The sequence below is a fragment of the Alexandromys fortis genome, unplaced genomic scaffold (assembly GCF_014885135.2).
Source record: "Alexandromys fortis isolate MF-2015 unplaced genomic scaffold, M_Fortis_MF-2015_v1.1 scaffold_39, whole genome shotgun sequence".
Lineage (NCBI taxonomy): Eukaryota > Metazoa > Chordata > Mammalia > Rodentia > Cricetidae > Alexandromys > Alexandromys fortis.
Window position 1 is genome coordinate 12,113,236 of NW_026067918.1, and position 14,290 is coordinate 12,127,525.

Below are 14,290 nucleotides of genomic sequence, written 5' to 3' on the forward strand. Positions count from 1 at the left end.
GTGCAGACCACAGGCTAATTACTGACTTCATGGAGGGGCAGTGGGCATCGGCACTTCCTGACAGGGCATGCCCAGAGTCCTCTTCACCCTCCTCACTGCCTGCGCCTTTGCTTACCAACACAGAAGGTTCAGGAAGGAGCATCAGGTTTTGAAGTGAGGGAATCAGAAGCTCAGGGATCAGGCAAGGAGGTGAGAACTGGGGGCTCAAGTGTCAGCACAGCCTAAGGGATATTTGAGTTTGCAATGTGGGCGTGGCCCACTGAGAACTGCTCCTACAGGAGCAAGAGGCCAGAGGCTAACACCATCTGACAGCAGGACATCGTGTGTAGGGAGTGACATTTGTGCTGAGAATCCTGAGACTCCAGAAGGGTCCCAACAGGAAGGAGACCAAGCACCTCTTACCTCACCTGTCTGGTCTCTGGAGAGTCTCTGGGCCTGTGTTCCTCCTGGACACACGGGCACCCATCATGGCGGGGTTCAAGCTGACGTGTCTGGGCTCTAACCGCAGACGGCCTCCCCTTTGGCTTCTGGCCAACAGGTCACCCCCTCTTTGCAGATCACCACCTTCTCCAGACTGCTGACCGGTACGGACTGTCAAGAGCTGGAGTCTGAGCTGAGAGGACTGGCCTCAAAGCCTGCGGTCCTGTCACTGCAACAGTTCGACACTGAATACTCCTTCCTTAAGGAAGTCCGGTGAGGTGTCCTGCTAGCTCCACCCTCAGGGACCCAGCCTGGCCTGGTGCCATGGCGGGCTGTAGTAACTGGCACTGGCCAGTGAACTGAGGGTGGGGGCTTCAGTCTGCAGGGTCATGCCTAGGAGTCCCGCTCAGCCTCTCTGTCCCCACGACTCTAGTCCTCGCATAGAGCTTCCCAGCCCGGTCCTCTGTCTCCCACGAAGCCTTACTGGCCATTTGGAATTCTGCTGAGTCATCTGCTTACCTCACCAGGGCATCTCTGCATGCTTTTTCTGTGTGGCCCTGGCCTCACCCTCCATCAGGGAATTCCGGGACAGGGAACTCACCTGGTAATTCCCTTTCTCCTCCAGCTCTTGCTTAATGAACCCAGCCAGGCGTAAAATCCTCGTCATCCAGACGGACTTTGACGATGGCGACCACGGCGCCCAGCTTGTAGCCTCTGCCAAGTATGTTTTCAGGGTTGTCTAGAAGAAACAACACAGGGAAGCAACACTCCCTCACAAACTCAGAAGACTCTCTCTCTGAAGCACTACAGTGCCACGAGAAACAGAAATTAACAAGAAAATCCTCTTCCTTTCAGCAGACGACTATATAAAGAAATGATCTAGGGACTAGCGCATTCACGTGAGCAAGAGGACCTGAGTTCAATCCCCAGCGCCCACGTAAAGTCTGGGTGTAGCAATGCACACTTGCCGTACCAGTGCTGGGGAGACAGAGCAGATGATCCCTGGGCAAGCTTAGCCTACTCCGGCAGCCCGTGTCCTAGTGAGACTGTCTTGAAATCTCTCCTAAGGACTGATACGTGAGGTTGATCTCTAGGCTCCACGCTCGTGCACACACGTGCATGCACATCCACACACACTGCGGGGAGAGCAAAACTGTAAACACAAGTGTAAACAGTAGGCCTTTAATAGGATGTTTAGCAATGGCCTTGAATGATGTTTGCGGTCACTCTGGCCATGGTTTCCAATTGTAATGAAACTGAAGAGACTGTGGGAGGGGGTGATGTGGAAATGGGGTGTGTGTTATGTTTATGGTTTATAGATGTGTATAATGTGTGAGTGTAGTGTGTGTTTCCTGAATGTGTGTGTGTGTTTGACTCTTTTTTTTTTTATATTTTCAGGATTTTTTTGATAGTTTGACACGGTTTTTCAATGTAACAACGTAGGCTGTCCTTGAACTTACTTTGTAGACCAAGCTGACCTCAGATTCATAGAGATCTGCCTGCCTCTGCTTCCCCAGAGCTGGGATTAAAGGTGTGCGCCACTAGTGCCCAGCAACCTCAATTATGTTCATAAACCAGGTCTCCATCACTGAGCAACAACAGCCTCTTTTTAATTTTTAAAATAATCATTTTGATTTTGAGGGTATATGTTTGTACATGTACCTGGTATACCTCCAGAGGCCAAATGAGGGCATTGACTCTCCTGGAACTGGAGTTGCAGACAGCAGTAAGCCGCCATGTGGGTGCTCTCCAGCCTCCTTTACTTTTCATTCTGCACAGGGTCTCACAGAGTTGCCCAGGCGAGCCCTGAACTTATAGTCCTCATGATTCAATCTCCTGAGCGGTGTGACCGGCCTGTGCTTCCAGGCCCTGCTTCTGTGTGTGTGTGTGTGTGTCCTTTTCAACACTGTGCGCAGGGCTCCTTAGCCTGTGTCACAGCAAGCAAAGACTTGAGAGCACACGATTCTATTCAGGAAAGGAAGGGCACTCCTGAGCAGAGGATTCTGGGAAGAGGGGTTGTAAAGTGCATTTTAACCTCCTGACACCGTGACCAAGATTGCCCGTCAGTTCCCAGGCACTTGCCAGCTCCCAGCACAGGTTTGCTTGCCTGGTACTGATTTGTTTTGCCTTTTAAACAGGTATTCCACCATCAATGAAATCAACAAAACTCAAGGAACGAAGGACTTTGTCTTCATTTATTTCATCACGAAACTTTCACGAGTGGGAAGTGGTACATCGTACGTGGGGTTCCATGGAGGTAGGACCACAGTACTCTAGGACAAGGTTCTCAACAGTGGGTCACATGTCAGATGTCCCGCAGATCACATATTTTCCTTACGAGTCAAAACAGTAGCATGCTTATAGTTATGAGTAGTAATGAAATCATTTTACGGTTGGGGTCACTATAACATGAAGATCTGTTTTAAGGGGTCGCCACGTCAGGAAGGATGAGAGCCACTGCTCTAGTGTGTGTTCCTTTATATAGTATTTGAGGTGTGGTCCTGTGTCTGGAATTAGAATCTGAATCCCAGCAATACTTGTAAGTCACAGTTAGGTTTCTTAACCAGTTACTGAAGCATTATTTTTAGCCGGATATGGTGATTGCACACACTTCTATCCTAGATTTCTGAAGGGTAAGGCAGGAGGATTGCAGGTTCAAGACTGGATTACACAGAAAGACTTTGTGTCAAAAACAAGCAAAGAAAGAAACAACCAACTTTGGCACATAGCAGTGCCGTTAGCATCTCCGTGTCTACATGGGTGAGCCCTGTCAGCTGACTCCTACCTTCTGTGATGGAGGAGTTCTGAGATCTTCCCACGCACTAGCGACAACACACTGGAGTGATTCCTAGCACGCACACGGCAATCATAGCCATCTATATCTCCAGTTCCAAGGGATCTGACAACCTCTTCTGACCTGCAAGGCACACACATGGTGTACATATACACTTGTTGGCAAATAATCAATACATAAAAATCAGTTAATCAGTCTTCCAAAAAAAATTGTGTTAGCCCAGGTGGACAGAACAGGAGGTAAAGGCACTTTCTGTGAATCTTAACATTATGAGTTCGATCCCCAGGCTCCACACAGTGCTATGGCACATGTGTGCACACACGTACACATCCACATGCACAGAAAACTAAAAATAAACAAATGGAGATAAGGAGCCAGGCTGGCATATGTGGTTTGTAATGACGTAAGGACACAGCTAGGCTACAGAGGGCTCCAGTGACTGTGTTCCTCCCAGGGCTGTGGCGGTCTGTACACATCGACGACCTCCGCAGATCCACAATCATGGCCTCAGATGTCACTAAACTGCAGAATGTCACCATCAGCCAGCTGTTCAAGCCAGCCGCCAAACCTGAGCGTGAGTCACAAGACAGCCATCTGGGGACATGGTGGAGGTGACAGGGGAAATGCCAGGGGCGGCAATGCTGTGGTGCTGGACGCAGAGCCACGCTGCTCTTGCAGCCCCGGCCCTCAGAGTTCATAACAAACTGTGGTGCGGCCGAGGGGAAGGCACCCTGAGTGTGCCCACGGCTCGCCAGTCTACTTAGGGTTCCTTTGCCAGCCCTTAGAGGCCAGGCTATGGAGCACCTGGGCAAGAGTTGGAGCTGATAGACAGGCACATGTTCCCTTTACTAGGGCCACCACTACAGATAGGGGCAAGGAAGCCGGGCACGTCCCAGACCATGTGACACACCCCATTCTGGTCCTCATGGTAACTGGAGCATGTTTGCCTTGCCTTTTGTCTAAAAGATGGCCCAGAGGAGGCGATGGAGACAGAGACCAGCGAGTCAGGGGAAATGGCAGAGGAAAAAATGGAAGTGGAAGGTCCAGAGGAGCCGGAGATGGTATCTGACCCGGGAGGCTATGATGTGAGTATTGCTTTTCCCATTGGCTAAGGGGGCTGCATCTTTGACCTCTCTCCTGGGAGTTATAAGAACCCTGTAGTTATGGCTGGGGGAGGGTTAGCCTGGACCCTGTCCTCCTTCTACAGTGGATGTGTGAGTCAATCATTCCCTTCACTAAGTTAGTTCTGTCCCATTCCTCATCCCTGGCTCGCTTGCTAATGTTGGTCATGGAGGGATATGGCTGGTAGGCTGCAGTGCAACTTTTGCCATAATGACCACCAACTGGGGCCACATGGTTGCCAACACAAAACCATCATTTCACATGGGTGGCCTTGGCCTTTGCCCAGACTGGAACTGGCAACTAGAAGCCTGTTCTCTTCCTGGGTGTGCACAGGTCCTGGACATCACCAGACTGCTGCGGAGCTGTGTGCAGAGTGCAGTGGGGATGCTCAGGGACCAGAATGAGAGCTGCGCACGCAGCACGAGGAGAGTCACCATTCTTCTTGGGCTGTTAAATGAAGACAATGCACGCAGTGGTGAGTGAGCTCTGCGCCCTGGTGCTGCAGGTGCTGCATCTTCCGTCTCATGTGGAGAGGGTGACCTTTCAGGCTTCTTGGACTTGACAGGAACAGCAGACAATGGTAGAACCCATGGTAATCGGTCAGATTATGTAATAGAACTTTCCCGGCCAAAGGGTGGACAGCTTTTCTCTTGGGTAAGGAGGGTCAAACCCTATGATGCACCCTACAAACAAGCATGCATGAATTCATCATATCAGTTCCCATCATCTTCACAGCCGCCTTTTTGCGGGAATCTAAGATGCGCCTCCATGTTCTTCTAAAGAAGCAAGAAGAGAACCAGACCCCAAGTCAAAAGCAGTGGGTCACCAGGGAGGCTGCCAATCAGGATGCCCTCCAGGAGGCAGGCACCTTCAGGTACAAGGGTAAAAGCAGCAGGGAGGCCTTTGTAGCACTCCAGTGATGTAGTCTGTTGGTGTGACTCTCAGTGATGTACTCCTGCTGGTTTGACTCTAGTGATGCACTCCTGCTGGTGTGACTCTAGTGATATACTCCTGCTGGTGTGACTCTAGTGATGCACTCCTGCTGGTGTGACTCTAGTGATGCACTCCTGCTGGTGTGACTCTCAGTGATGCACTCCTGCTGGTGTGACTCAAGGGATGTCTTTGTCCACTGTGACAACTGTTTCCTTCCTCAGCAGGTTTAATCTCTTCTCTTCACATTCTCTGTATTAGATGCTAACACTAGATACCAGTCTACAACATTACTTCATAATGGTTTTCCTACAATCTTCAAATCAATTTTTGTCTTGGGATGGTGTTGGAGGTTGAACTTAATTCTTGGTTCATGGTATGATGATGCTTGCCACTGATTCACATTATGGTCCTTAGCAGATCAGCATCACAGAGTGATGTAGTTAACAACATGCTGTTAACCATGAAACCGTGCTGTTAACCATGTAACCCGTGCTGTTAACCATGTAACCCGTGCTGTTAACCATGAAACCCGTGCTGTTAACCATGAAACCCGTGCTGTTAACCATGTGACCTATGCTGCTAACAGTTGAGACATCTCCAACCACCTTCCCCATTCTTGAAAATACTGGCAAGCTGTGTTATTCCAGCTTCCATGTGGGAACCTCAGGACGAGAATGCAGAGGCAGCAGTAGTGCGTGTCGTGAGTACCCTAACCATATTGGGTTTCCTCTGCCCCTGCTGCAGGCATACCCTTTGGAAGCGGATTCAAAATGTGGTCAACCCCTTCCTGGCCAGCATGATATCTTACATCGACAGAGATGGCAACCTGGAGCTATTGGCTCAGTCAGATTCTCCAGCTTGGGCCCAAGATCTGTGGATGTTTATTTTCAGAGACATTAAGTTCCTGAACATCCCTCTTGTGGTAAACAACACAGGGTGAGTGGAAGCCTTGCTTTTATGGAGGGGAAGTTGAGAACAGAGCAGCACCGTGCTCTGTCCCCAAGCTAGTGCTGGTACCCTGTGCACCTGCTCAGTGCATCCTGGAGCATCACAGCAGCAGACAATGCTCACAGAAACCCTGAGAGGTCCTGGTCACTCTGCTGTTCCATCTGCCTACTCTGAGGGCACACGTGGTTCTGTTGTGCACACAGATGCTGAGCTGGCAGACCCTCTACTCTGCCTTTCCTGTGCTGTTCCATCTGCCTACTCTGAGGGCACACGTGGTTCTGTTGTGCACACAGATGCTGAGCTGGCAGGCCCTCTACTCTGCCTTTCCTCTGCTGCTCCCTTTCCCAAGGCCTGACCTGGGGGCTTGAACTCACAGAAACTTTGGCTCCAAAATGTAGACCATAAAGAAATACATAAAGAAGGGGATATTAAAAATTGTGTGGGTACCATGTGTGTGGGTGCCCACAGAGCCCCAAAGAGGGTATTGGATCCCTGGAGCAGGAGTTACAGACAGTTGTGAGCCACTGAATGTGGGTAACAGGAACAGAACTGAGCTCAGGTAGAGCAGAAAGCACCCTTAACTACTGAACCATCTCTCCAGTAATGAGATTCTGAACTGCTGGTGGGAGCACTTGCTCAGAGTACAGCGTGCTGCTGATGTTCATGTAAGAAAGCTTCAAGCTTATGGCCAGACCTCTGCACAGGAGGTGTAGGGGAGGGGGAGGCCACAGAGACTTGATTCTGCCACAGAATTTTGGGCAACTAACTTGGCTCTTGCTGCCACTTTTCTTCTGCCTGTAAACAAGGGTTTTCCTTGAGTTCATATATAGCAGATTCCCTGACCTGGAAACCCACCTGCAGCTATCCATGAGTCCTTAAACAGTAGTCTTTTAATGTTTTTAATTTTAAGAATTTATTGTGTGTGTGTGCCCATATGTGCACAGGTATGTGCATTAGCACAGTGTATCTTCCTCAGTCAGGGCAGACCTCTTGTTAAAGGTTTGTTTTTATTTGTGTGTGTCTGTCTATGTCTGCTTACATGGTTATCATGGAGACCAGAAGAGCCCTTGGAGCTGGAGCTGCAGGCAGATATCATCCATGATGTGGGTGCTGGGAACTGAACTCAGGTCCTCTGGAAGAGCAGCATCTGCTTTTAACTGCCGAGCCATCTCTCCCACGACTCCCTTCTTTTCTGAGAAGTTCTCTCATCTTGAAGCTTACTATTTGGTTAGAGTAGCTGCACAGCCAACACCAGGGTCACTCCTCATCTCTGCCTCCCTGCCTGGGATTTCAAGTGGATGCAACTCCACTCACCTTTTTTAAAGAGGGTGCTAGGGGTCCAAACACAGGACCTCATGCTTGCACACCTTGACTTGACTGAGACATCTCCCATCCCTAACATGTCTTCTCCTGCTCCTTGTCGTATGAACTGCTGCCCAGGACCTCACCCATGTAGACAAGTGGCCCATCACAGCCGTGCCCCAGTGATAGCCTCTCTCTCTCAGGACTGAAGGCTGGTGTTGTGCACACTACCTCATGGCTCAAGTAACAAATCACAAACCTCCCTCTCGTTCACCTTGCTGCAGGTCCTCCATCCTGGTACAGAGCCACATGAACCTGCCCAAGGGCGCCTGCAATGCTGTGCCTTTCAGCTGGAGGATCAGGGACTACCTGGAGGAGCTCTGGATGCAGGCTCAGTATATCACAGACACAGAGGGTGAGCTACCCCACAGCAGGCTCAAGGCGACGCACAAACATTAACCTGCTCAGCCGGGCATAGGCAGCACACACCTTTAATCCCAGCACTTGAGAGGAAGAGTGGGCGGATCTCTGTGAGTTCGAGGCCAGCCTGATCTATGAGAGCTAGTTCCTGGACAGGCTCAGAAGCTACAGAGAAACACTGTCTTGAAAAAAAATTTAAAAAAAGAATTTACCTGCTCAAGACAGGGCTGTTTTGGAGGTTTCAGTTTTAACACTCTGGTAGTAGAGCAGCCCCCAGAATGGTGTTTGAAAACTTCTGTTGCAGGGCTGACAAGGTGGCTCAGTGGGCGTAGGCATCTGGCACCAAGCCCCAGATAATCTGAAGTCAATCCTTGATATCTGCATGTCAGGAGAGGAGCTGATTGGTACAAGTTGTCCTTTGACCTCCACAAATGTGCTGTGATACAAATACATGTAACCAGGAATCAAAATTCTGCTGAAAGCAGAAGTCTCCATCAAGGGTCATAAGTCTATAGGTGACGTGACAGGGTAAATCCTTTCGTCACTGTTTGGAAGCGTGACAAATGGGCCATGTTACCTCAGGGAAGAGTTTGCTTCCCGGACTAGGAAGGATTTTCTCACCTGGGCTCCTGCACAACTCAGGAAATGTCCCCATCATGGAATTTATCAGAGCAGAGCATCCTCCTCCATGTGGAGCCATCAGGGCCTCCACGTCACAGAGCACCTTGCTGTCAAACATTAGGGATCTGGCCATTTCCCTGAAGACAGACCCTCTGCCCCTGCTGGTTCTGAGCAGCTGCGAGCAGAGTCGAGGGAAGCAGAGTGATTGTTGGTGTGGCCCCTGACTCCAGCCCCAGGACCAGCCTCTGCTAACCCGCCTGGAACTCTAGACAGACCACAGACGGGGTGTTTGTCGCCCATGTTTTCTCCCTGTGATAGCTTGGCTGTTCGTGACTCAACCTTAACATTGCTTCTGCCTCTATTTGTTTTCTCTGCCTTCTGGACAGCGGCCAGGCAGCCAGCACCACTCTGGGCTCCAGTTCAGCACAGCCACCCCTCCAGCCTGGGTCTCATGGCTTCTTCTTATGACAGTGACCTCTTTCTTCCCTAGACTCAGGGTTTCACCCGTTGATACCACCCTCCGCCTTCTCCTGTAGGGTTATCTAAGAAGTTCGTGGAAATCTTCCAGAAGACTCCCTTGGGCAGGTTTCTGGGCCAGCTCCCTGTGGCACAGCAGCAGGATCTCCTGCAGAGCTACTCGAAGGACTTCCTGCTTTTGACCATGAAAGTGGCTTCAAGAGAGGAGTTAAAGGTAGGTATGGATGATACGGACAGGAGCCCATCCTCACCTCGGCCAGTGTTGCCAGATTAGGACACCCTAAGAGCTATGGGGCACTCAGGATCAAACCCCAGCCTCCACTCTGTGTCTTCTACAGGCAACCTTGTGTCACTTGAAGGAGTTCTAGGATCTCTCCATAGCTGCCCTTATAGTGGCAAACACCTATAATCCCAGATAATCTATAATCTATAATCCCTACACTGCAGAAATAGAGGCAGGAAAACAGCAATTGAAGACCAAAGCAAGTTTAGGAGCACGCTAGGCTACAGGAAAGCAATAGTAACAGTAATAATAAAAATAATAATTATAATAAAAATAAAATTCACTGGATTGATGCATTTGACTGCTCCAAACCTTCATACCTCATTGCATAGGTATAAATTAGGGAACATACTATAACCTGTAGGGTCAGAGGTTAATGCAGTTCTTCCAAGAATCATTATGGATCAAGCCTTGTTCGATTTGTGAGACTTAATAAACCACCTTCTGATAGAATAAATATGGATGTCTGGATGGAATGCAGTGTCTAAGACCTTAAAAGAGAAATGGGGGAGCCAGGTGGTGGTGGCACCCCTTTAATCCCAGCACCTGGGAGGCAGAGGCAGGGGGATCTCTGCAGTTTGAGATCAGCCTTGGTCTACACAGTGAGTTCCAGGACAGCAAGGGATACATAGAGAAGAAAAAAGAAAATGCCCTACAGACTTGCCTCCAGCCTGATCTTGCAGAGGTGTTTTCTCAGCTGAGGCTTCCTCCTCTCCAATGACTCTAGCTGTATCTAGTTGGCATAAGACTAGTGGGCACACCAGTTTCGAGTGCCAGTGAGCAAAATGACCACAAACTCCACCAGAAAGCAGCCAGGTAGTCATCGTCCTGAAGAGACACGAGCTAACATATTGGATCAACTTTTTTAAAAACTAGCTTTAGAATACTTTCGATCTTCCACAGAAAAGCATGTCTTCATCATGTACTGAAATGCTTTTGTCTCCAGTTCCTGCAGATGGCCCTGTGGTCCTGTCTCTGTGAGCTCCGAGTGACTTCAGGAACGCCTGAGGAAGGGCTCTCCTTGCCCTGGGTGCACCTTGCCTATCAGCACTTCAGGATGCGGCTGCAGAACTTCTCCAGAGTGCTGACTATCCAGCCCCAGGTCCTGAGGAGTCTCAGTGAAGCCGCACAGAAGCCGAGCTGGGCTGGGAGTGAAATGGTAGGGGTCCCCCCGGGGAGGGGAGCTGGGCCTGCCCTCGGTGACACATCACATCCACCATGTGAGCAGAGGGCTATGGAGCCCTGTCCCCAGAGGAGATTCTTCACGGGCCCATCTGCAGTGTGATAGAGGAATAGGGGACAAGCCTGGGCCCACAACACACTGGGAATAAGGATGCAGGACTGTGGTGATGGAGAAGAGGACCCTGCTGGGCAACTGCCAGTGCTCCTTGTTCCAGACACTAGATGCGCTTGCAGCAATGGCCTGTGTTGAAGTCCTGACGGGAGACATCCTGAAGCCGAGTCCCAAGGCCTGGTTACAGATGGTGAAGAATCTGGCCACACCGCTGGAGCTTGTCTGTTCCAGAGAGTATTTGCGGGGCTGTGGGAACACAACCAGAAACACCGTCCAGGAGGTCAGGTGAGCAGCAAGAGCCTGCTCAGTGCACTCCGTGCTCACCCTGGGACCTTCCAAATCCTAGAGCCTGCTGAGAGGGTGGGCAGGAGAGACCTCATTGACCTGTCCTTGTGTTGAGTTTGCAGGACCACTGTGTGTTGAGGTATGGAACATGGCTTGGGTCTCCCATGGCCCTGGTGTGGGCAAGAGTGGGGCACTGTTGGAAAGAGCCCTCGGACTGCCTCACCTCTAGCTCCAGCCTCTGTTCAGCCCTGCTCTCTCCTCCTGTATCTCTGGCTCCCTGTCAGAGCTCACGGCTAACTCCTTCTTTGACAGAGCCCTGTGGAACCGCATTTTCTCCATTGCGCTCTTTGTGGAGCATGTTCTCCTGGAGACTGAAAGCCAGATTCCCGAGCTGAGTCAGCTGGTAACCAAGCACGTCTTCTTACTAGACAAGGTGAGTGCTGGGCTTCAGTAAGGTCTGCCCGACTCTGAGCAGCATGGAGAGCTGAAACCTCCCTTGACAGTTTCCTCTGGTTGCAGCACTGTTTCCCTAAACCTTACGATTATTCAATAGATTATTTATTTTTATTTTATGTACATTGGTGTTTCACCTGAATATGTCTGTGTGAGGGTGTCAGATATCCTGGAACTGGAGATACAGAGGGTTGTGAGCTGCCGTATGGGTGCAAGGAATTGAACCGAAACCTGGTCCTCAGGAAGAGAAGCCAGTGCTATTAACTGCTGAGCCATCTCTCCAGCCTCCTTCTAGAGATTATTCTAAAGCAAAGGTTTGATTCCCCCAAAACTAACATTTCTTTTAAAGGTTAGTAATATATACACAGCCAGTCACTACATCATTATTTACAAGTCAAAATGTCTCATGATATGGAGGTAGGACCCTAAAAGAGAAATAGGGGAGTCAGGTGGTGGTGGTGCTTGCCTTTTTTATTTCAAGCACTGGGGAGGCAGAGGCAGGTGGAGCTATGTGAGTTCAAGGGCAACCTGTCCTACTTAGTGAGTAGGATAGTCAGAACTACATAAAGGAGTACTGTCTAAAATAAAATGAATAGGGAAAAATTCCGAAGTTGGGAATTTTGTGTTTTGGAAAGCAGCACAGTCAGAACTGGGCAGATGGTTCAGTAGAGGACCAGAGTTCAATCCCCGGAACCCGCACATAAAAGCCAGATGTTGTGACTTACACTTGTAATCCCAGCATTGGGAAGGTGGAGATCCCTGGGGCTCTCTGGATGGTCATGATTAGTACACTGTGTCTTTTAACAACAGGGGTGGGATGAGTGTGGTGACGACCCCTGAGGTTCTCTCTCCTCCAGTCTCCACACACATGTGGACATGCACAGATGACCCCTGAGGTTCTCTCTCCTCCAGTCTCCACACACTGTGGACATGCACAGTGACAGCTGAGGTTCTCTCTCCTCCAGTCTCCACACACTGTGGACATGCACAGATGACCCCTGAGGTTCTCTCTCCTCCAGTCTCCACACACATGTGGACATGCACAGATGACCCCTGAGGTTCTCTCTCCTCCAGTCTCCACACACATGTGGACATGCACAGATGACCCCTGAGGTTGTCTGTCACATGTGGACATGCATACATGAAAAGCACAGTCACCGAAACTACGATGAATCATGGATAGCATTTCCACCAAACCTGATAATCTGAGTTATCTGAGTTTATACAGATAGAAAAATAAAATACTGTAATGATTTTTGTTTTTGATTTTTTTTTGGGGGGGGGGTTTTCGAGACAGGGTTTCTCTGTGGCTTTGGAGCCTGTCCTGGAACTAGCTCTGTAAATCAGGCTGGTCTCGAACTCGCAGAGACCCGCCTGCCTCTGCCTCCCGAGTGCTGGGATTAAAGGCGTGCGCCACCATCGCCCGGCCCTTGTTTTTGATTTTTAAAGGCATTTTAAATGTGAGATTTTTTTTTTTTTTTTTGAGGCATGGTCTCACTATGTAGCTCTGGGTGTCTTAGAACTCACTATGAAGACCTGGCTGGCCTTGAACTCACCAAGATCTGCCTGCTTTTGCCTCCCAAGTGCTGGAATTAAAGGCAAGCACCACTATGTCTGATCATACTTAATTTATATTTTATGTGCATGGCTTTTATGTGTTTTGCCTGCATGCATGTCTGTGTACCACGTGTATGCCTAATACCCAAGGAAGCCAGAGAGAGTGTCAGATCCTTGGAACTGGAAATACAGGTGGTTGAGATTCAAACTACTGCTCTTAACTGCCAAAACACTTCTCGAGCCCACAGAACTCTCCGAACTTGCTGAGAGAAGCATCACAGGAGCCGAGTGTTGTAGGCGCGACATAGTCAGGACGGGACCACGGTGTTGAGTCTCAGGCCCCCTCACTACTCACTATTGCCCTTCTCCCTCAGTGTCTTGAAGAGAACTCGGACCTCAAGACCCACAGGCCATTTGTGGCTGTAATGAAGATGCTTTGTGAATGCAAAGACAAAGCCAGCAAGACATTCAGCAGGTGAGCTGTGCAGGACAAGACTTGGGGTGGAAGTGCGCGCTCCTTCCAGGCAGCTTTTCTGCTCTGCAACTGATTGTCTTCTTGGTTGTAGGTTTGGTATTCAGCCATGTCACATCTGCCTGGGAGATGCACAGGACCCTGTCTGTTTGCCTTGCGATCACATATGTTGTCTACCCTGCATCAAAACCTGGCTCATCCCGGGGCAAATGATATGCCCCTACTGCTTAACTGACTTGTCAGACCAGTTCTCACCAACTGTTTCCCGGGAACACAGGTAAGACGCCCTTTCTGCGGTCTCTGGAGAAGCCAATCTTCCTTCAGTCAGCTTTCCCTGGGTCCAAGGGCTGGCTTCAGAGAACTCTCAGAAGCAAGCCTTCCTGGACATCTGCCTCCAAATTCCTTACCCAAATCAGACAGGCACAAACATGGAGCCAGCAAACATAGAGGAAATAAACCAGAAAATCATAAATAATGTCCTTGAGAGAAAATCAAGCATGTAGTTGTGGCTCAGCATCTTTTAGTGGGGAGGGTTGGAGCAACGGTGGGGATGGAACCCAGGGACTCATGCAGGCTCAGCATGTGGCCGGCCCCAGCCCATCGTCTGCCCTCCTTTGTATGTATGTGTTCATGTGGGCGGGTGTCCATGTGGGTGTCAATGAATGTGAACATATGTGCATATAGAAACATCAGATTATTATCTTGATCACTCTCTACCTTGACTTTTGGGACCAGCGACTCCCTAACCCTGCCCTGATCCTCATCTGTCCTCTTGTTATTCTCTGACCGAGGATGAAGGCAGATGTAGCCCAGCTTTCTGGAGATGGACAAGCAGAGGCCTCAGCAGCCCAGACCCTGTTACCCTCTCCTTCTCCACACTCTAGGACACCCAGGGGTCCAAACACTGAC

At 49.9% G+C, this 14,290-nt stretch overlaps 1 protein-coding gene across 2 annotated transcripts in view; it reads left to right on the forward strand.

Annotated features, from left to right (window-relative positions):
* Nucleotides 1-14,290, forward strand: part of Rnf213 (ring finger protein 213) — an 88,481-nt gene that overhangs the window by 51,808 nt on the left and 22,383 nt on the right. For both annotated transcript variants that reach the window (XM_050140020.1, XM_050140021.1), the window contains 15 exons: nucleotides 557-693; nucleotides 1,046-1,141; nucleotides 2,559-2,677; nucleotides 3,669-3,788; nucleotides 4,181-4,299; nucleotides 4,670-4,811; nucleotides 5,072-5,210; nucleotides 6,014-6,205; nucleotides 7,804-7,934; nucleotides 9,097-9,251; nucleotides 10,267-10,479; nucleotides 10,718-10,899; nucleotides 11,212-11,332; nucleotides 13,284-13,384; nucleotides 13,476-13,658. In XM_050140020.1, coding sequence (XP_049995977.1) covers nucleotides 557-693; nucleotides 1,046-1,141; nucleotides 2,559-2,677; nucleotides 3,669-3,788; nucleotides 4,181-4,299; nucleotides 4,670-4,811; nucleotides 5,072-5,210; nucleotides 6,014-6,205; nucleotides 7,804-7,934; nucleotides 9,097-9,251; nucleotides 10,267-10,479; nucleotides 10,718-10,899; nucleotides 11,212-11,332; nucleotides 13,284-13,384; nucleotides 13,476-13,658 — 2,150 coding nt within the window. The remainder of the gene's footprint in view (nucleotides 1-556; nucleotides 694-1,045; nucleotides 1,142-2,558; nucleotides 2,678-3,668; nucleotides 3,789-4,180; nucleotides 4,300-4,669; nucleotides 4,812-5,071; nucleotides 5,211-6,013; nucleotides 6,206-7,803; nucleotides 7,935-9,096; nucleotides 9,252-10,266; nucleotides 10,480-10,717; nucleotides 10,900-11,211; nucleotides 11,333-13,283; nucleotides 13,385-13,475; nucleotides 13,659-14,290) is intronic.